The following is a 20,984-nucleotide window of genomic DNA, read 5'->3' as shown; positions in this document are numbered from 1 at the left end:
ATTTATCATATAAATTAAGCGATTTAAATGGAATAAACTGAAACCGATCCCGGTCCCTTCTCCAGTAGATTCGATCCATTCCGCGTTTTATCTCAGTTCTCTCTATTGTATGACGCAAAACTAAACCCTTTCGTTGTTTAAGATCCACAAGCATACCTTTTAAAGACTGTTACAGAAGCGATGTGTAAGAAAGTATGAATGTCAACCTGCAAAGCCTCCGATCTCTGCAGCGTTTGTGTGGGGCGGGATGGAGGCGTCTGTCCTCCATGCAGGGAGGATCTATGAATGTATTTGACAGGCGCATGAAGCGAAAACAGAAAAAATGGGCATCGTCTTTACCGGACAGCGCAAAATACGATTACCTGAAAAACGAGGTGAGATGGTTTGCTTTCTGATGGGTGCGTGTGGCTTTAAAAGAAGCGCAACTGTGTGTGTGAATTGTGTTTGGGTTGTCTTTGCAGGTGGGCGGCAGATTGGCAGACAGAATATATGATGTCTCAAGGTCATTCACAATTACTTGTGAATTGTATTATGTCTTGGGATGAGATATGAAGAATGTAATGTGATTTAAACGTCATTGCAGGACTTTTCCTCTGGCTCTAGATGTGGGATGTGGGAAGAGTCACATCGCGGAGTATTTGAGTAAGGTAGATCAGTTCTTAAAGATACAGCGCTCTTTAAATGCATAGTTCGTCCTTGTAATGTTTTTGTTGTCATTAACCCATCCTCATGTCATTACAAACCAGTATGATTTTGTTTTTCTATTTAACACATAATATGTTGACAGATTCAGATTCTAAAAAAATTCTCTCTTCTCAGGATGTTGTTGGACGTCTCTTCTTGACAGACATCTCAGATTCTTCTTTGGTAGGACACAGATAGCTCTTGTACAGCTTCATTTTTTTATGTCCATCGAGAACATTGTATAATTGATATCCCTTCTGTTGCCTGCATCTTCATTTTCCTTTTTATCCTCATTATATTCAGAGGAAGAACAAAGATTGTGAGATTCCTACTCACTCTGTTCAGGCAGATGAGGAGTTCTTGCCCTTTAAAGAAAACACATTTGACCTGGTGTTCAGCAGCATGAGGTACTGTTCAGCCCCAATGCATTATGGTATATATGTGGATATAAAAATACAAACTTAAAGACTGTCACTTATAAACCTGTCTTTGTATTCTTAGTATGCACTGGATCAATGATCTCCCTGGAGCTTTGAGACAGGTATGAAGCCAGAAAACGCTTCAGTTCCTCTTAAAGGAATAGTTCACCCGAAAATGAAAATTCTGTCATAATTTACGCACCCTCAAATTGTTTCAAAGCCTGTGTACATTTTTTTGTTCTGTTGAACACAAAAGGAGTATTTTTAAGAATTTGGTAACTACACAGTTCTTGGGCACCATTGACTACCATAGTAGATTTCTTTTCTACTATTGTAGTCAATAGTGCCCCAGAACTGTTTTATTAGGAACATTATTCCAAGTATCTTATTTATGTTCAGCATAACAACGAAATTTATACAGGTTTGAAACTACTTGAGAGTGAGTAAATGATGACAGAATTTCATTTTTGGGTGAACTATCCCTTTAATTGTATAAGCATAATATCAACCAAATTTCTTTCATTTCGAAAATCAGATCCACCAGGTGCTGAAGCCAGATGGCGTGTTTATTGGAGCAATGCTTGGTGGCGACACGTTGTACGAACTGCGGTGTTCTCTACAGTTAGCTGAGCTGGAGAGGGAGGGAGGGTTTGCTCCTCATATCTCGCCCTACACGGCCGTCACCGACCTGGGTAACCTGCTGGGCCAGGCTGGCTTCAACATGCTCACTGTGGTCAGTGGATGACGATTCGTTTATTTATTTTGGTAATAATGTTGGTTTAGTGTTTTTAGTAGAATGTTCCTTAAAAAACGTTTTTTTTTGGAATTTATAACAAATTCTTTCTATTGCAGGACGTTGATGAGGTTCAGGTCCATTATCCTTGTATTCTAGAAGTCATGACTGATTTACAAGGTAAATTCAATGTCATTTCTCATTCTCAATATATTATAAAATGGAAAGACATTCACGTGCATTCTGTGCACTTTAGGTATGGGTGAAAGTAACTGTGCGTGGAACAGAAAGTCACTCTTACACAGGGACACCATACTGTCAGCAGCTGCCATTTATAAAGGTGCATCACACTTTTTTTACACATTAAAATGGATTTTAGATCAGGAAAAGCTTGTAATGAGCTTGATGTCAATTTAAGTTTTTCTTTATTCCTTTCTGTAATTCTCTTCGATGTTATTTCTTTTAGAAATGTATGGCAGTGAAGATGGGTCAGTTCCAGCTACGTTTCAAATCCTCTACACGATTGGCTGGAAACCTCACAAGTCTCAGGTCCTTCACGTTTCATTTGCTATTCTATTCTGACCAATCACATTTATCTAAGAGATTTTGACTGTGCTGCCTTGTTTTTACAGGCAAAACCAGCAAAAAGGGGCTCAGCGAATGTCTCGTTTGCAGATTTGTCAAAAACAGGCTAAATTCAGACCGACTACCAAAAATCCGATGACAAATCTTAAGACGGAAAGATGCATTTATACCTCACATCAGCCCTTCCTGTTTGGATCTGCTTTACTGAAATGTACAAGATTACACAGAAATGTTGCATCAACGAAATGTATTTTTGAAATGCCAGTATACTCGAAAATATGATGCTATACAGGTTTGTTATTTTCTTAAAAATAAGCAAATATTAACAACAAAGAAATTCATACCAGTAGGTTCCTCACAAATGATTACATTCAGTTCCACAAATAAAAAAGTAAACGACAATATGAAGTTGAGATGAATTGTAACTCCTTTAAAAATGTATACATCATACTTTCGATCCCAAGTCCAAAAAACAAAAATACACATTCATTCTAGTGTGCATCTACTTGAAAAATCAAACTGTCTAATGTAGCATGACAGTCAACTCATTTACATAAACATTCTACATTTACATATGGCTTTATCGTGTTCAACATTAATGTTTTTTCTCAGGTTACATAGTCACCCGTGTTATTACACTATATTCTACTTAAAAAGCCCTTAATCTGTGTCAAGGGTCCGTGAAGGGGAGTAAAGGATGGTAATGGTGACATCTGTTGTTTCTGGACGACGTTAGCTTGCAGTACATGTACCATTAGAGTTCATCCCTTTGAGCTTTGACCTCTTAGTGGTTATAAAACATGAGGATTATACAGTAAATACACAACACAAGCAGTTAGGTTACCAAAATGAAAGTTCTGTCATTATTTACCCATTCCAAACTGTCATGAAATGACAAGGGAGTAAATAATAAGTTACAAAATTGAGTTTTCGCGTGAACGGTTCCTACAATCACTGTACAGTTTTTATACTCAAGTCAACCAATCAGAGGCCAGAATAGAAAGCATAACTTTAGCTGTTTTTGAATCCATAGAAAAGCAACTGTGTATGAACATGGTGAACTACAAAAAGCAAATAGCAGCTAAAAGACGTTATTTGCTTAGTTACAGACCCCATGGTCCTGTGTAAACTTAAGATGTTTGGAGCAGGTTATGGCAGCAGTCTGTTGTCAAAAATCCACATTTCTCATTCTTAGAAACATGTAAATCTCAGTTACTGCCTACAAGGCACTACAAAACTTTTAACATATACTTTAAACTTTTTCCTGCTCCCTCTCTTTCAAGTTATAATGTTCAGCTTTCCTGAGTGAGCTCATGAGCATCATTAACTCCGAAATCAAAAGAATTACTACTATATTATTACTGTAGTGCAAAAACAAAGACATGCTTCGTATCTTCAAATCTTAGCAAAATAAAGAAAACATTTCTTTTGATTTTGCGCTTATATGAATTTCATGAAATGTGCATATTTTAGAAAGCTACTCGAAGTCCATTTCAATGACAGTGTCTGCGTTTCATTTGAGTCTTGTGTGTCAGCCTGTTCCGTGGCTGCTGTAGTCAAAAACACCTTTCTTAAAGAAAAGTGAGATGCTGCACACCGCATGTTTCGAAAGTTGCAGTCCAGACTCTTCTGTCCTGAGAGGAGAAGACGAGGACGGTGACATCATCACATGGAAAAAGTTCCGCAGGTATTGCTGGGAAAAGACTAAGATGTTAGCAACACCTTATATAAAAACAAAACCCGGTTGTTAATGTATCCAGAATTGATGGCTGGATTTGTGGGATTTACCTCTAACTGATTCCGCCGTTCTGCGACCATTCTCTCATCTCTGTTTCCAAATATCTTTTTGGGAGGAAAATCCAAAGCCGCAAGCTACAGCAAGAGCATATTTAAGAATATTAGAAAAAAGGAGATAAAATGTTTACGAAATGTGCAGTTTGTCTATTCAGGGCTGCTGTAGAAACAACATGGCGAATTCCACGCAAGGGGACCCGCAGTGTATGTAGATAGAAAAAGCGAATTCTAAGGTAATAAAAACATAACGTTTCATTATGTAAGGTCTTTATACACCTCTGAAGACATAGTTACAGTATGTATATTATATTGCATTTCTGTCGATACATCCTCCAAGAAATTACACACTGGACCTTTAATAATGGGCAATAAATGCAATACACAATGTATTTCATATTACATGTACATGCAGGCTGTACCTCGGGATATTTCAATTTCAGACATTTGTGCATCTCCCGAAAACGACTGTATCTTCTAAACACCGTCCAAGTTTCTTCCAAAACTGTGATCTAAAAAAAGACAATGGAAAGCAATTGTCAGACATCACAGATGCACTGTATGCTTCATTCACACATCCAGATCTGTGGTTGTAAGAACGCAGGCAAACCTTGATTTCAAACTCAAAGTGCTCATCTTTGCCCTGTCCACACAGGACGTAACGGGGAATGCTGATCTTCACTGGATTTTTAAGACTGTCTGGACTCGGATCCAGAGGTTTCGACACCTGCCGCTGTGAAAAGACAGGATCTTCCAGTCAGAAATTGTCATTTCATAGGCTGCCAATGAAATAACATGCAAATACATCATAAGACCATACCTTGTATTTCAGTTTGCGTGGGTCGATTAGTTTTTTATCATTGTCCTAAAAGTGTAAAACAGCATTAACTAGAGATACAAAAATAACTTGAAAAATCTGAATTTATAGTAGCTGCTATCAAAAGGCTAGCAGGCTTGTGATTTTCCATCACAGTGAAGTTGCAGAAAGTTTCAGTGCAGCTAAGGGCTTAAGGGTAAAAAAGCATCTACGCGAGAGTTGACAGGTGGGCAGCATGCTACCAAAGCTATAAACCACAGAGGAAATACCCAATCTACTGAGATCAGAGATTGTGAGGGATGTATGCAAAGAATTAGGGCTGGATCATGCAAATCAGGCCCTGATTGGCTGAGGCCTGTGCTTACCTCATCCGTCAATCTAACAGAGCTACCCTCACTATCCTGATCCTCGTCCTGAAGAGTTAAACAACTTTGTTGTGAGTCTTGTTAAACATTGTACAATATATATTTATAATGTGAAGTGTGTCGTTTCTGCAACACAAGCTGCACTAAATGTTAAAACTATTGTAGAAACCTTTGTTTGAAGGTTTAACAACACTTTAGAAATTCATCATTTTTGCAGCTTTAAAATGTAAACGTTTGAGACAATCTTCTAAAAAACACTTGGAAGTTTGTAAGAATAACAACCAGCCTCATGGCTCAGAGAAGAAAAGAGCCATAAAGTTTTGGATTGACATAAGAGTGAGCAGATGACGACAGAATTGCCATTTTTGGGTGAACTGTCCTTTTATAAAGTTATTAATAGCGGGAGATGCCTTCAATAAGTAACTGTCCATACCTGTAGTGAGTCTGAAGACAATGAGAGAGTGTTGTTATTCTCTCTATTTAGCAGGTTTAGTTTCTGTAGCCTCCGCTGGACCTCTTCTTCAATAAGAGCGTTTACCCTGAAGTGGAACAAGAGCAAATCACAAATATTTACAAAAACTGCAAACACTAGTACAGAAATAATGAATTTTTGTATGTATGTATAGTACCTCTCGTCACCTAGTGACAGTACAACGGGAAGAGTCTGTATGGGGCTGACGGGCGATTGGTTCACATTTTTCTCTTCGCTGCTCACGTTTAGACTCCGCCCACTTCCTTCGCACTCGCTGATCCTCTGCTTTAGCTGTGCGATCTCTCTCTCCATCCTGAGAACAACCAGAAAACCCATAAGGGCACGGGAGAGCACTTCTGGATTTACCAGGGAGCCAAAGTAGCATAATGACTAAAAGCACTTCAAGTGTTATGACATCGCCCTAATATATTAAAATAAATATATATATATATATACACAGTATCCAGTATCTCACAGAAGTGAGTACACCCCTATAATATTTTATTATATCTTTTCATGTAACAACACTGAAGAAATGACACTTTGCTACAATGTAAAGTAGTGAGTGTACAGCTTGTATAACAGTGTAAATTTGCTGTCCCCTCAAAATAACTCAACACACAGCCATTAATGTCTAAACCGCTGGCAACAAAAGTGAGTACACCCCTAAGTGAAAATGTCCAAATTGGGCCCAAAGTGTCAATATTTTGTGCGGCCACCATTGTTTTCCAGCACTGCCTTAACCCTCTTGGGCATGGAGTTCACCAGAGCTTCACAGGTTGACACTGGAGTCCTCTTCCACTCCTCCATGACGACATCACGGAGCTGGTGGATGTAAGAGACCTTGCACTCCTCCACCTTCCGTTTGAGGATGCCCCACAGATGCTCAATAGGGTTTAGGTCTTCACCTTTACCCTCAGCTTCTTTAGCAAGGCAGTGGCCGTCTTGGAGGTGTGTTTGGGGTCATTATCATGTTGGAATACTGCCCTGCGGCCCAGTCTCCAAAGGGAGGGGATCAAGCTCTGCTTCAGTATGTCACAGTACATGTTGGCATTCATGGTTCCCTCAATGAACTGTAGCTCCCCAGTGCCGGCAGCACTCATGCTGCCCCAGATCATGACACCCTCACCACCATGCTTGACTTTAGGCAAGACACAATTGTCTTTGTACTCCTCACCTGGTTACCGCCACACACGCTTGACACCATCTGAACCAAATAAGTTTATCTTGGTCTCATCAGACCACAGGACATTATTCCAGTAATCCATGTCCTTAAGTCTGCTTGTCTTCGGGTAACTGTTTGCGGGCTTTCTTGTGCCTTGTGCATCATCTTTAGGAGAGGCTTCCTTCTGGGACGACAGCCATGCAGACCAATTTGATGCAGTGCGCGGCGTATGGTCTGAGCACTGACAGGCGGTCTGACCCCCCACCCCTTCAACCTCTGCAGCAATGCTGGCAGCACTCATACGTCTATTTCCCAAAGGCAACCTCTGGATATGACGCTGAGCACGTGCACTCAACTTCTTTGGTCGACCATGGCGAGGCCTGTTCTATGTGGAACCTGTCCTGTTAAACCGCTGTATGGTCTTGGCCACCGTGCTGCAGCTCAGTTTCAGGGTCTTGGCAATTTTCTTATAGCCTAGGCCATCTTTATGTAGAGCAACAATTCTTTTTTTCAGATCCTCTGAGAGTTCTTTGCCATGAGGTGCCATGTTGAACTTCCAGTGACCAGTATGAGAGAGCGAAAACACCAAATTTAACACACCTGCTCCCCATTCACACCTGAGACCTTGTAACACTAACAAATCACATGACAACGGGGAGGGAAAATGGCTAATTGGGCCCAATTTGGGCATTTTCACTTAGGGGTGTACTCACTTTTATTGCCAGCGGTTTAGACATTAATGGCTGTGTGTTGAGTTATTTTGATCTATCTATGTGTGTGTCTATTATATTATTATAATATCAAAAATATATCTAAAATAAATATAAAAGTTACAAACTTACTTAATTTTGATATTTAAAAAAAACCAAGACATGTTATCTAGGTCATTTTGCTTCCCAAGCAAATGTATCTTTATCCCACAATTTTTTTGATATTTGTACTGAAAAAAAACTTTTTTTTTTGCAGTGCATAGGAACTACATTAAAGCAGACTTCTAATTAAGTCATTTCTGGGAATCATTAAAAAAACACCAGAAAGAAAATCAGCACACCTCTCCTGGTCCAGGTCTTGTGTTCCTGACGTCCTGAAAGTGCTTTGTCCCAGTGCAGACTGTGACCTCCTGCGGGGTCCTTCGGCTTCAGGTTCAAGGCTGAGGCTTCTGCGGTAGGTGGAGTGTCTTTTTTCCAGACGCGCGACTGCCTGCTCTAAAGCCTCCCGCTGCTGTTTCTCCCTCCACTCCAGGATCTCCTTCTCTTTCCGCCGAACCTTCTCTTCCTGACGGGCCACGTTCGCCGTGAACTCGTATGTCTGCTGCAGCTGTTGCAACTGTTCTGTGCTGGCGCTGTACTGAGACAAGCGCTCCTCCTTCTCCTCTAGCTCCTTCTCTACCTGCAATAGAAAAAAAAGAGAATATAGAATATTTTCGGCAATAGAGAATATTTTCGGCAGTCCTTCGTTGTGTGTTTAAGGTATAACGCACCAAAAAAAACGAATCTCAAACCTTTACCTGATACAGCATCTCATCTAGGTCCTTGTCCATTTCCTCTGGACTGGTGTCAGACCCAGGAGACCCTGTTCCTCCTCTCACCCTCTCTAGCAGCTCGATGGCTCTCTGGCGCTCCTCAGACACAGCAGGGAGATGCTTCTCACGCAGAGAGATCAACTGTTTCTCTTTCTGCTGCAGCCTGTGTTCAGCTTGCTGGACGAGAACCTCCTCCTGACTCAGAGACGAGACGTCCTGCAAGCCACGCTCCATCATGTCATGGACCTGAAGGGACAAGACGCAAGAAAGAGACACATTAAAACCGATATGAATAAAATAAATGACTCATAAATAATGATGAATGAGTCAAAATCAGGTTTTAATCAAAAAACGATTTCGTTATTTTGTAAATTAAGAATCCATTTCTACTAGTTCCAGTGTAAAGGGCACTTCTACCTGTCTTTGTTTGTCCCCGTGCGTGTGGAGCAGCAGGCCGAGCGACGTCCGTTCGCTGTCCACCTCTCGCTCCAGCCTGTCCCTCTGCTCGACCAGCGACTCCTCCAGCAAACTCAGCTCCTCCACCTGCACCTGCTTGAACTGCTCGTATCGCTCCTGCACTCTCCTCCGCGCCTCCTCCCCTCCCTCATCCTCTCCGTCGATCCGCGCCTCTTTCGCACGGAGCAGCTCTTCCCTGAGCTCACCGAGCGTCCGTCTCTCCTCCTCCAGATGATGCACCTCGTCCGGCGTGAGTAGGGCGGCCGCCTCCTCGCTGCGCTCCCTCAGCTGCTCCTCCAGACGCCCGACCAGGCTCAGCTGCTCCTTCTCTCGCTCCTCCAGACGTCTGGACATTCAGGACATTTGTTGAAGTTTCAAGAAATATAAATCTACAAGAAATTATATTATTAACACAAACCGTCTCACCTGCGCTCTAGCTGGAGTTTGACAGCCTGGTTCTCTCTTTCTCTTTTGAGGCGTTCCAGCTCACGAAAGAGCTCAGTCTGTTCTGCTCGCTCTCGTTGGGCCTGAGCTTTCTCATCTCCCTTCCGCACCTCCTCCTCCAGCTGCTCGTGCTGTAGCTGATGTCTTTTTTGTTTCTGCTCCTCCTGTTCTTTCTGGTCCCTGTGTCTTTCCTCCTGTATAAAACATATGTTGGTTTAACATTTTCAAATGCTTATAAATGACAATCATAAAACTTGGTCATTTCCCGAACACCGGTCTGACCTGGAATTTTTCTTTCTCAGCGATCAAGTCTCTGAGTCTGCTTTCGATATCCTGACTGCGTCTGCGCAGACTCTCCTCCTGCCTGCGTATGCGCAGCTGCACCTGCTGAGACTCCTTCCTCTGAGACTCCACATCCTGCTGCATGCGCTCAAGCTCCGCCTTCTCACTCTTCTGCTTCTCCTCCATCTCCTTTATCAGCCGCCTACAGCACCAAAGAGTCAGAGGTGAGGATGGTGATTGGCCGGATTCAGCAGTGACATCATCCATGACAATAAAATGAGGTGTTCAATGCAGACTTCATTCATTTGTTAGGAATAATGTTTTGTGTGCATCAACAAATGTGCAAATACAAAGAGACAATAGACAAATAAGATAAAGAACCTTATTTTTGAAGGTATTTCAGGACATAATCTGTAACATATCTTTATTTATAATTTGAGCTGTTTAATGTAAAATGTTAAGATAACTTTCATCTTGACCTGTTACTGTTTCTTTGATATGATTTGCATGAAATAATGGTTGTTGAATTTGTGGTCACATGACAAACCTTTTAGTTTCAAGTTTTTCCAGTTCCTCCCTTTGTTGTCTCTCGAACTCCAGTCTGGAACACAAAAACAATCGGTTTCCACCCTTAAAACACACACACACGCACACACCACAGCAAACTCCCAGCAGTGCACGAGATGAAGGTCGGCATCAACTCCATCGCAGCTACAAGCACATGCTGCAGGTTACGCGACGTGAAACAAACAAGCAGTCAGATGAAGACACACGCTTAACTAAAGTGTTATGATCATGAGGCGTGAGGGGACAAATAACTGCATGGACGAGAAATGGAAAGAACAAACCTACAAACACGACGATTTATATTCAAATAAAGAGACGACAGTTACAGACTAGTGGTGTGTTTATGTTCTACCTGAGAAAGATGGGTCCCTTTTCAGTGAAGAGACTGCCACAAAAAAGTGCAGAAAGAAAAAAAACATCACCAGTTTTATTTTAGTTGTTGGTAACCCAAATGTTAGGATGTTATGACAGAGCTACATTCACTCCTGCAGAGGTAAGGCCTCAAGTAAAAAAATATTTGAGCTGATGTTGTAGATTATTGCCTGCAACTGTAAATCGCCATTACGAAAGAACTGTCAGGGCCAAGCTGTGAGTTTTTTTTGACATGCATGATGCAGACGCGCCTGCTTTAAATGCAAAAGCCAACATGCGCTATATTGTTTAAAAGGGATGCATCAATATAGAAAATTGGACTAATAATAATAATGACTGTTAACGCATATAGTGGCTACTGCAATATTTTCAATCAATCACTTAATAATAATTAAAATCTCTTTTAAAAAAATGTTTATTTTTTATTTTTTAAAAGATAATGTAAAAAACAAGTGGCTATATTTTGATTGACTGTTGCAGTCAATACTTGTCGATTCCTCTTACAGCACACATTTGTTGGGGATAGGTTACAAATTTAACCAAAGAAAATTCTTGCCAAAATCTGGCATGCTCAACATGTCTGTTTTGAGTCTTTGTACCTTCATAGTTTTTTAACATAATAGTAAAGAGACATCAGAAAATGGGGTGAGAGTGGGGAACAGAAGTCAAGTGAGGACCACATGACTGGACTCGAACTCTGGTCACCTGGACCACTATTCTTGTTAAATTTTGATTGTGACCTATTAATTGAGTCTCCAACCATATTTGATCAACAATCTTTATTGTTCACTATTTTAAAAGGCACTCTGGAGCAGAAATAATGTGACATACATGCACTTTATCCTACATTTCTATTGGTCGATCTCAATACAGTCACGAATACATAATGCATCCTTTGTTAACATTTAGTGTGTACTGGTGAGTGGGGGGCTGGAGTTTGTATTTTAATGCGACATCAGGAGTACCAGCAATGGTGTCGGAGAGCATGGAGAGAGAGGAGGGTGGAAAGAGGAGGGAAGAGGAGGCTCCTGGTAAGGAAGATATGGAGGAGACTGAGGAAGAGGAGTCGGGAGGAAGATATCACACGCTCTCAAACACACGTTTATTCGCACGCGTGGGTGACTTACCCGGGGTTATACAACATGACTGTGGAGAGGTTTTCACAGGATTTGGAGAGGTCACTCATAGATAAACTCAGACTTGTCAGGAGGCCACTCTGTTGAACAACAGCAATGTTACATTAAATTAAAAGAAAATGTTATGTAAATATTGTTATGTTTGTTTTTGGTGAAACTAAAATAAATTTTGAAGAGTTTTTATGCAGCTATCCAGCCAACACAGAACAGATCACTAATTCAACTATTTTGGGAACCAAATAATAACATTTTGGAAAAGTTATTTTTACAGTTTATTTTTTGTAAAAAAAAGTTCTCTAATGGTTATTGAATGGTTATGAATGGTTATGGAAATTGGAGGCGGCCGCCTCAGTCAAATGTCGTGCCGCCTCAGGCTCTCGCCAAAATTATGTTGCGAGTCTTCCCAAGAAGTGCTGCGTGCATTTAACAGACTGTCATTTGTAACTGCAGTTGCGACATTACGCCACAGTGGAGGCGCTGTTTCGTTATCAGCACACTGAGGCGCTAAAAAGAGTTGCAGAACAAGAGCCAGCCTGTGTTTCACGGCTGTTTGTTTTACATCCAAGTATGTTTAATTTCTTGAAATTTATTGAATTAACATGACGTACATCATTGTAATGTCTTTAGCTGTGCAGTTGGGTCGTTGAATCAGCGTATACTGTACACAGCGAGTTCGCCAGTATGAACGTTCAGAACGACTCGCACACGAATGACTCATTTGAACCGATTCATTTAAACTATTGAACTTTTCAGTCACTAGCGAATATAAGAGATCCTTGAATCATTTAAAGTGAACCACAGAGAATGCAAGATGTGAATGAGCTTTGCTCATTTAGAAAGACTGGTTAATTCAGTTGGCTATTGTGGGCTGAAAAGTTAGTTGAAATGATAAAAAACATTTCTGTTTGGTTGAATAAAAGTAATGTTTTATATAACTTAATAATTGTCATCTTTATCTAATTTTATTAGAACTTTTAATATGTCAAACTCAAAGTCACTTTGGTTAAGCCACTTAAAGGTACGGTAGGCCTACGTGTGCGTGTACAAGATCAGGATGGCACCACCTCAGCCTCATTTTGAGCCAGGAAAAACCCTGACGTCTACATTTAAAATAACAAATATGCGCACGGAAAAGACGTGAAATGTGAATCGAGCCTTAGGCTTCTTTTTGTGCTATTTTTGGTTCACTTAGTTTGCAGCATGCCAGCACCTGGTTCTGACAGTGTCTGATTCCACAGCCAGAGTGTCTATGAAAGAACGACGGTCATAAGGGTTTGGTACAACATGAATTTAGTTCATCTAAATTTTTCTCACCTTTCGTTTCTCTCGTAATTTTGCCGCCTCTTTGGGATGGTTGAATCTAAACATATTGGTTCTGCCGAGCAGAATAACAGCTCCTGAAAAAAAACAATACAAAAAGCTACTGTTTTTGAAAAGAAAAAAACACAAATAAAGGAAAACATCACTTCTACACGTTCTTTTATTAAATAAAAAAATATTTGTAAAAAGAGTGTAAAAAATGTTTGTAATAAGAACCTTGGTTTAGCTGGCAGGGCTCTGTGACCTGAACTCCGTTGACTGAACACTGAGCATCATTCAGAGGGATGAGAGTCACCCTGCCATTCTGATTCTCTATCAAACAATGTTCACTTTCCAGACCCATACCATGAAGAACTACACACACATAGACGCACACAAAATATCGAGTATTACTATCATCTAGTTTCCAGAAAAACTTCATAAGTTGTATGTACTGCGTGTAATTATGTTTTCATCATGAAATTCATTCTAAAGTTATTAATTGGTTATTAAGAAATACACTTACACAACTGTTTAGACAATTCAATATATTATATATCACATATACTAATAATTAATAACTAATAATTCTGTCCACGAAAGCAGATTTCACTCACTAATGTCCTGCTCATTGGTAGCATCATCACGACCAACATATGTCCTTCCCTCCTGTAAACACACATTCCTTCAATCATGACACACTTTGCTGCAAACACAGATTATTACATTTAATACGCACTACAAACACACAATCACATTCATAACAAACCCTTTACCTTCAAATGATACAAAATGATGCCGGTACTGAGTAGATCATCATCGATACCAATGAGATGAGGCAGTTCTGAGTCTAAGATCACTCCGATTCCCTCCTTCCTCAGAGCCAGAGTTTCTTCCTGCACAACACAACCATACATCAGAGCTTACAGATGCATGAACACAATGCAGTACAGATGGCCTTCATCACTGCCACAAACCTTGAGGATGTTCTGAGTTTCATTCCATTTGTTCGTCCATTCCTTGGTCAGCTCTAAAACCTGTCACAGACAGGTATAAAAACTAGGGCTGTCAAACGATTAATCGCGATTAATCGCATCCGGAATAAAAGTTTGTGTTTACATAATATATGTCTATACACTGTGCATATTAATTTTGTATTTATAAATACAAACACATACACATAAATACATATTTAGGAAATATTTACATGTATTTATTTATATTTACTAATAATTGAAATGATATATAAATATTTTTTTAGATTTTCCTTAAATATATGCATGTATGTGTATGTGTATGTGTTAATAACTACAAAATTATTATGCACAGTACACAGATATATATTATGTAAACACAAACTTGTATTCTGGATGCGATTAATCGTTTGACAGCCCTAATAAAAACATGTGATTTGAATCAAGTGTGTTACTTTTACACAGTCAAACAGACAGTCCCGCCTAACACCATTGGTTGCTGTGCCGGGATGCTCAAACGGTATTTATGGGCTTGAATTTGATTTCATTAAGATTTAAAAACCGCTTAGTGAGGTTATATCGGTTGCAGAGATGCTATGATACAGAGGAGAGTATATCTTTTGCTATGGAAACGATGCTTTAAAAGGGTGTAGTTTACCCTGGCTTCATTATGATGTAGTTCTTCCTCCATACTTAACGCCGTGGGGGAATCCAAAAGTGCAATCTAAAAAAAAACACACGCACACAAAAACAAGAGTACATTAGAATGACACAGTTCATAACCCTTTACGTAAAACAGGATCAAGTTCAGACCTGATTTCCCTGTGCGAGCAGAGCTTTAAGTCGAGCGATCTCGGCCCGGAGTTCTCGGATGAGTCTAACATTAGACTCTTCATTAATGGTAGGTTTGTTGATGATGTTTTTGGCTCGGTTGGCGTAGCGTAACGTGCTCAGCGTCTCGCCGTAGTTCACATCTGCGGGTGAAATGGCTGAAAAACAAATGGTTTTTAAAATGAAAACTACTCCTGCATGTAGATGTGCTTGAAAAGATGTTTAATTCTTCACTCACTTGCGATCATGATGGTTTTGGAGTTTCCGCCCAGACTGTCTTTCAGGAGCCAGGTGAGCACCGAATCTCTGTATGGAACAAACACTTGCTTCTTCTTCAGATGACTGTTTAATCCTTCCTGTGACAGATCAGCTACAAACACAATAAAATAATACATTTGATATCTTTACAGTTTAAATATTCAGTTTCATACCATATCCTTACTCACCTAATGCTGAGATGACGTTGCCCAAAGTGACCAGTGATTTGTTGATATTGCCGCCCTCTTTAAGTCGGACCCCAGTGGCACCTGTAGCATCGGCCCGCTCACTTCCTGCCAAGTCCACTAGATGAATCTTACTAACTGTCTCGCTCGGCATCTCAGCATCAAACTTGGCCTGTGAGGATGGGAATTATTGCGTTACTTTCTGCTGTACTCGCCGTGTGGTCAAGCCTGTGATGTGTTGCAGTTACCTGTGTGAAGTTAATGGTGAAGATGGCGTGCGAGCGGCTGCTGGCGTCGTTCATGCCCGTGCTGGCCGTGGTGCGGTTAATGTTCCCCGCCTCCATCAGCTCTTCCACGTCACTGAAGTTCTGCACGAGGTGCTTCGATAGGTCTAAAATCAATGATTTTTTAAATGCGTTTTATGTTCAAATACAAATTCAATGCAAATTGGTATTTTGGTTACCCTAGTTCTGTTATTCTTACCTTCCACATAGGGCCCTTCTTTTGGATGCTCTCTCACTCTGAGGTTATACGTCTTTGCCATCTTTCTCCTTAACAAGTCACGTACTCGTTCATTGTAAATCTCCAGGTAACTGTCAACACAACGACAACAGTAAGAACAAGATTTGTGTTTGTATTCTGCGTTTTGCGGCATTATTGTTTCAATTGCTTTCATTACGGACCTTCACAGACGATCCTTTAAAGGAACAGTTCACCCAAAAATGCAAATGAAAACTCTGTCATCATTTATTAACCCTCAAGTACAAATGTCTTTGTTCTGCTGAACACAATGAAAGATATATAGAGAAATCGTCGCCTTGGAATTATAAGGTTCTGTCTGAGTAGTTTTGAGATATTGAGCTTTTAAGTTTTTGCATTTCATATTGCAAAAATGATATGAGGGACAAATCTCTTTTATACATGACAAAAACAATATTCCAAATGTACAATATCAACATTTTCAGAAATTTGTAAATGTTTTTTTTTGGAACAGGTCAAACGCAGATGGAACCTTCTGATTCTGAAAGAACACTTTCTGTTTAGAATTATAAGGCTCTATCTGCGAAACATTCATTAACGCAATACATTTTCAAGCAACACAAACAATTTACTTGTAAGTTGTGTTAAAACATGAAATTAGTGTATAATAATACATTTACATGGTTTTTATGACACTTCTTTCATATTTTAGGATGCTTTTTTCTTGTTCAAGTTAAGCATAAAAGGCCGTGCTAATTGTTCTATCGATGTTTTATCCACAGAAGGCGGGACAGATCAATTACTTTTTAGAGATGAGTATGGCTGAAAAAACATAATAATGTTTATTGTTGTTATCAAGACTCTTGACGCTGTTGACTATTTGGCATTAACTGCATTATGGGAGTCTATGTAAAGACAGGTATTAGGAAGCTAGCGCTGCTGGCTAGTGTTGTGTCTATAAATATACAAAAATGAATCTCCTCAACAAAACCTAAAACAAAACAAAAATAATGTCGTTTGAGCTGCTCTCGTTGACAAGAGTATCAATAAAACAGTCAACCTTGAGGTTTCTTTTAAACATTGTTTTGTGTTGCACTGTTTCCTCAGATATTCCCGTCACTGAGGAGTCCGGTCACATGACAAAGAAAGCTGATCCTGATTGGTCCTCTTATGTGCATTCAAAGTGCTGATTGGCTCTTGCAGATAGAACCTTATAGCACCAAATTATAATTCAATTTGGAGATAAACCCTTTTTGTTTTCTTAAAAAAAGTCCCAAAATGCACACATTTAAAAAAACAAACATGGCATACTGTAAATAAATTGCACAGAATAAGAATAAGTGAATAACTCAATTTTGACCAAAATGTCAGATAGAACCTTATAATTCTAAGTCGACGAAATGTTTAAACTAAACAGTTCTGGGGAACCATAGACTACCATAGTAGTGTTTGTTTGAACTCAAAAGAAGATATGACGAATATGGGAACCAAACAGTTCCGGTCGCACATTTGGCTATCGTTGTCATTTTTCCAACTATGATAGTCAACAGTGGCCCAGAACTGTTTGGTTGATTTGTAACAACTTGAGAGTCAATAAATAATGACAGAATTAACATTTTTGGGTGAACTATCCTTCTAATTTCGATCTGATTCAACTCACCTGACCTCTGTGCGGAAAGAAGCCTCATCTCTTCGAGTCATGCCTGAAATCCGGCTGAATAATCCTTCACAAATTCGCGGAATTAGCCCAACATCACCCTACAGCAGGTCAAGATTCAATTACAATAACATCACATAAAATATGATCAATATTTTATACATTTATATTATTTTACAAGCTACCAAGATATCTCTGTACTGAAAAATGTGTCGTGCTCAAGTCAAAGTTCAGAGAAAGAATCTCTTACAGGTATGCCCATCATAGTGTGTGACTTCCCCGACCCGGTCTGGCCGTAGGCGAAGATGCAGGCGTTATATCCTTCAAAAGCTGCCTTCAAAACATCTGTGCCCAGATCCTTAAACACCTGCAAACACAAAAATATTCCACAAACTCAAATGTATGGATTTATATGTATTGTTAATGATAAACTTTTGGAAACCAGCACTGAATTACCGACATATTTAGTGCTTCGCTGAACAACAACAGACACAATGTTGTCATGGTTCACAAATTTAACTAATCTACACAAGGTCTAAATGGATTAATCTCTAAACAAATCAGATTATTTTTATACAGAATGGGCCCAGAGAGTTGTTTAAAAGTTCACCTCTATCAAACAACAAACAATAAGAAACATTTTGAGTCTATGTGGCTACGTAGAACATCTTTTTATGGGCAAACACATTAATATTAAAATATAAATAAATGTTCTAAAAATCCATCTTTTTTATGAGCTCAACCAGCCTTAGCTTTCATTTTTACAATCAATACCCACTGACCTTCTCCTGCGAGACAAAACTGGCACTTTTACCGTCCGAGGAGTCGTAGGAAAAATCGTACGTAAACGTCTTCGTTCTCTCTCTCACGGAATCTCCAGTCACACCATCCGGTATCTGATAAACAAACAAGCCAAAAATGAGGCTGCAAACGTTTATTTGTGAATCACTGACCTCAGAAACAGCCAGTTTTTCACCTACTTTTACATTGGTGATGGAAGTCTTGTTTCCCTCCATTTCGATGATGCTTTTGGCAGACAGGTCTTTCTCCCTGTCCAAAAAAATCAATACTACATGAATAAAATATCTGCATTTATGCATTTCATTTATTATTCACACACACTGCGAAGCCGGTAAAGTCCATAGACATGCACACTAATAGGAGACAATTTAATTTAACTGCTCTGTTGGTTTAAATCACTTTCGCAGGTCTTAATCTAGCTTTCCTGTGGCTCAGTGGTTAGAGCATGGCGCTAGCAACGGCAAGGCCATGGGTTCGACCCCAGGGGATTGCATAGAGTTAGAATCAAATGTGTAATACAATGCATTGTAAGTTGCTTTGTAGGGATGTAAAGATTCACCGTGAGCCGGTTGAAAATCGATTATAATGTGTGACGATTCAAAATCGGTTGAGTTGTGAACTGAATCGCAATACATTTTTTGAACAGCAGGGGCCGCCATGTTCACTGCAAACCTAAACGTGGACGTTTCTTAAATGCAAAACAATCCAAGAAAAGCACAGACAGTATTAGTTTAACAAAAGAGACTTTTTATATTATTAATTTGTTATAAAATTGTAGTTTAGTTTTGTTATTTGAAATAAAAGATAATTTTTTTATACAAAGAAACATGAAGAATTTAAGAAATAATGCAAGGGAAGTTGCTCATTTCTAATTTGTTTCAATTCATTTTGTAAAAATAAATCGTGAGTAAATCGTGAATAAATCGCATCGTGAGATCAGAATCGTGAATCGCATCGCGAGCTGAGTGAATCGTTACATCCAGGGCTGGACTGGGAAGAAAAATCGGCCCTGGCATTTTTAGGCCCGCATGCATACGTGTCCATTGCATTCGCATAATATGTCCGTCTAAGCGGCCAACGCCTCCGCTACGGCCCCATACGTCAGCAGCCCACCGGGGAAACGCCTGGTAAGCCAGATGGCCAGTACGCCCCTGGTTATATCCCTATTGCTTTGGATAAAAGCGTCTGCCAAATGCATAAATGTAAATGATACTTTCATGAGCTGTTTAAGAAGGTAAGTATGTATGTATTTATGCATGAACACTCACACTGTAAATTACGTTATCAGCATAACAATGTGTGAAAAATTAACATGAATTTCAGGAATTAAAATATTTCCCCTTTTGAATTTAAGGACACTATGACGTGGACTCCACGTGATCTGAGCAGAATCTAAAGAGCATCTTGGGTTCTTCGACAGTGACATTTAGGCTGCAAAAAAATAATTGAATTATTTATAACAACTTCTATATATTTATATTTAGTCTTTTCGCCCCATACACGTACCCAGGTCCCGCACCTATGGGACCAGCTGATGTTTCGGGAAAAAAAATCATCTGTATTCCCAGAGGATGTACAGGGAATTCAGTGCTTGTAACAACAGAAACTTCACTACGAACACTGTTTTGATTTACATACTGCCCCAAAATCTCATAACTTTAGGATGTCGGTTTTAATTCTATTATTTTCAATGGTGATTCAAATTAGATTCTTTACTGTAATAAAAAACATGGTCCAGAAAAAAAATTCAGTAAAATAAAATAAGTCACAATAAATAATAATATTAAGCCAATAACATGTTTTACTATTTTATGTATTTAATGTGTTCCGTCCTGCTGTCATGTATTTCGCTCCGCAAATTCACGTACACGTGTTTACTTGTGTGTGTTTGTGACTCTCTCACCGTCTGTTCATGGGCCGGACCCGCACTGCCACCCGAACCGATGCCATGGCACATCCCTGAAGATCAGAGCGGACTCGCACAATCACAGAAACACTTCGCGACAGTTCTCATGGGTGACTGACACTCGTGATATCGGCTGTAAAATCCGTGTAAAACAGACGAATGCGGTCGTGAGGAGCGATGATCGCGCTCGTTTACGGTTTACTCATGATTCCCGAGAATAGAAGACACGTTTCTTCTGAACGCAGTTGATCAATTTGTATTATTTTCCCGGAGTGATTCACAACGTCTTTCTCTTTGCTGGTGCACTGGCTGCATACAGAAAACACAGGAGACGCGACACTGCCACCTGCTGTATGGGAATCAAGTCGGGTTTTTCAATGCAAGGGAATCATCCTGATAGCTGAGAATTTCAATTTGTTACTGTCAGATAAGGTTCCCCTGTGATCGATAATACAAAAGATTGGGCAGGACTAAAGCCAGCAACCTATAAGGTTTAAACTACCAGCTCTGTGCCACCAGTGTTCTATTAAACAAAAATATTTCAAATATGTTTAAATGAAATAATGATAATGCTGGTTAAGCATATTTTTTTCTTCTTATCTGGTCTGTTCTAAATCTACTTTAGATTTGTCACATATTAAGACTCCCGATTAAATTATCTACTAGCTTTAATAAACTTACACTGTCATGATCCATTTATACTAACCTGTTTCTATTCTATTCTATTCTATTCTATTCTATTCTATTGTAAAAAAAAAACGAAGTATAGCCTTAAAGAAGGTG

At 39.6% G+C, this 20,984-nt stretch overlaps 2 protein-coding genes across 5 annotated transcripts; one reads left to right on the top strand and one right to left on the bottom strand.

The window, feature by feature from the left end:
* The first annotated feature begins 119 nt into the window (after positions 1–119).
* ndufaf5 (NADH:ubiquinone oxidoreductase complex assembly factor 5) lies at positions 120–2,999 on the top strand. Its single transcript, XM_057332160.1, has 11 exons — positions 120–374; positions 462–502; positions 584–647; positions 820–867; positions 988–1,091; positions 1,186–1,225; positions 1,639–1,836; positions 1,956–2,016; positions 2,093–2,176; positions 2,303–2,385; positions 2,469–2,999. The coding sequence occupies exons 1-11, from the start codon at positions 195–197 to the stop codon at positions 2,529–2,531; spliced, it is 966 nt and encodes a 321-aa protein (XP_057188143.1). The 5' UTR covers positions 120–194; the 3' UTR covers positions 2,532–2,999.
* Positions 3,000–3,125: 126 nt separating this feature from the next.
* Positions 3,126–20,504, bottom strand: kif16ba (kinesin family member 16Ba). Of its 4 annotated transcripts, XM_057332155.1 has the most exons (32): positions 20,199–20,504; positions 18,475–18,544; positions 18,277–18,390; positions 17,745–17,861; positions 17,498–17,595; positions 15,841–15,950; positions 15,606–15,748; positions 15,361–15,529; positions 15,153–15,284; positions 14,897–15,072; positions 14,742–14,807; positions 14,087–14,146; positions 13,886–14,005; positions 13,727–13,778; positions 13,347–13,484; positions 13,125–13,207; positions 11,802–11,890; positions 10,655–10,687; positions 10,283–10,336; positions 9,736–9,937; positions 9,436–9,647; positions 8,971–9,355; positions 8,539–8,799; positions 8,083–8,420; positions 6,024–6,179; positions 5,828–5,933; positions 5,395–5,442; positions 5,033–5,077; positions 4,823–4,945; positions 4,635–4,724; positions 4,210–4,293; positions 3,126–4,114 (listed from the first exon to the last, which is right to left on the bottom strand). In XM_057332155.1, the coding sequence occupies exons 1-32, from the start codon at positions 20,243–20,245 to the stop codon at positions 3,953–3,955; spliced, it is 4,083 nt and encodes a 1,360-aa protein (XP_057188138.1). In that variant the 5' UTR covers positions 20,246–20,504; the 3' UTR covers positions 3,126–3,952. The 4 variants fall into 4 exon arrangements, with proteins under 4 accessions (XP_057188138.1, XP_057188140.1, XP_057188139.1 ...); XM_057332157.1 differs by lacking the exon at positions 5,395–5,442; XM_057332156.1 differs by lacking the exon at positions 10,655–10,687.
* Positions 20,505–20,984: the final 480 nt, after the last annotated feature.

Source organism: Triplophysa rosa, linkage group LG4, assembly GCF_024868665.1.
Source record: "Triplophysa rosa linkage group LG4, Trosa_1v2, whole genome shotgun sequence".
Taxonomy (NCBI): domain Eukaryota; kingdom Metazoa; phylum Chordata; class Actinopteri; order Cypriniformes; family Nemacheilidae; genus Triplophysa; species Triplophysa rosa.
This window is presented reverse-complemented; position numbering and strand designations above follow the sequence as displayed.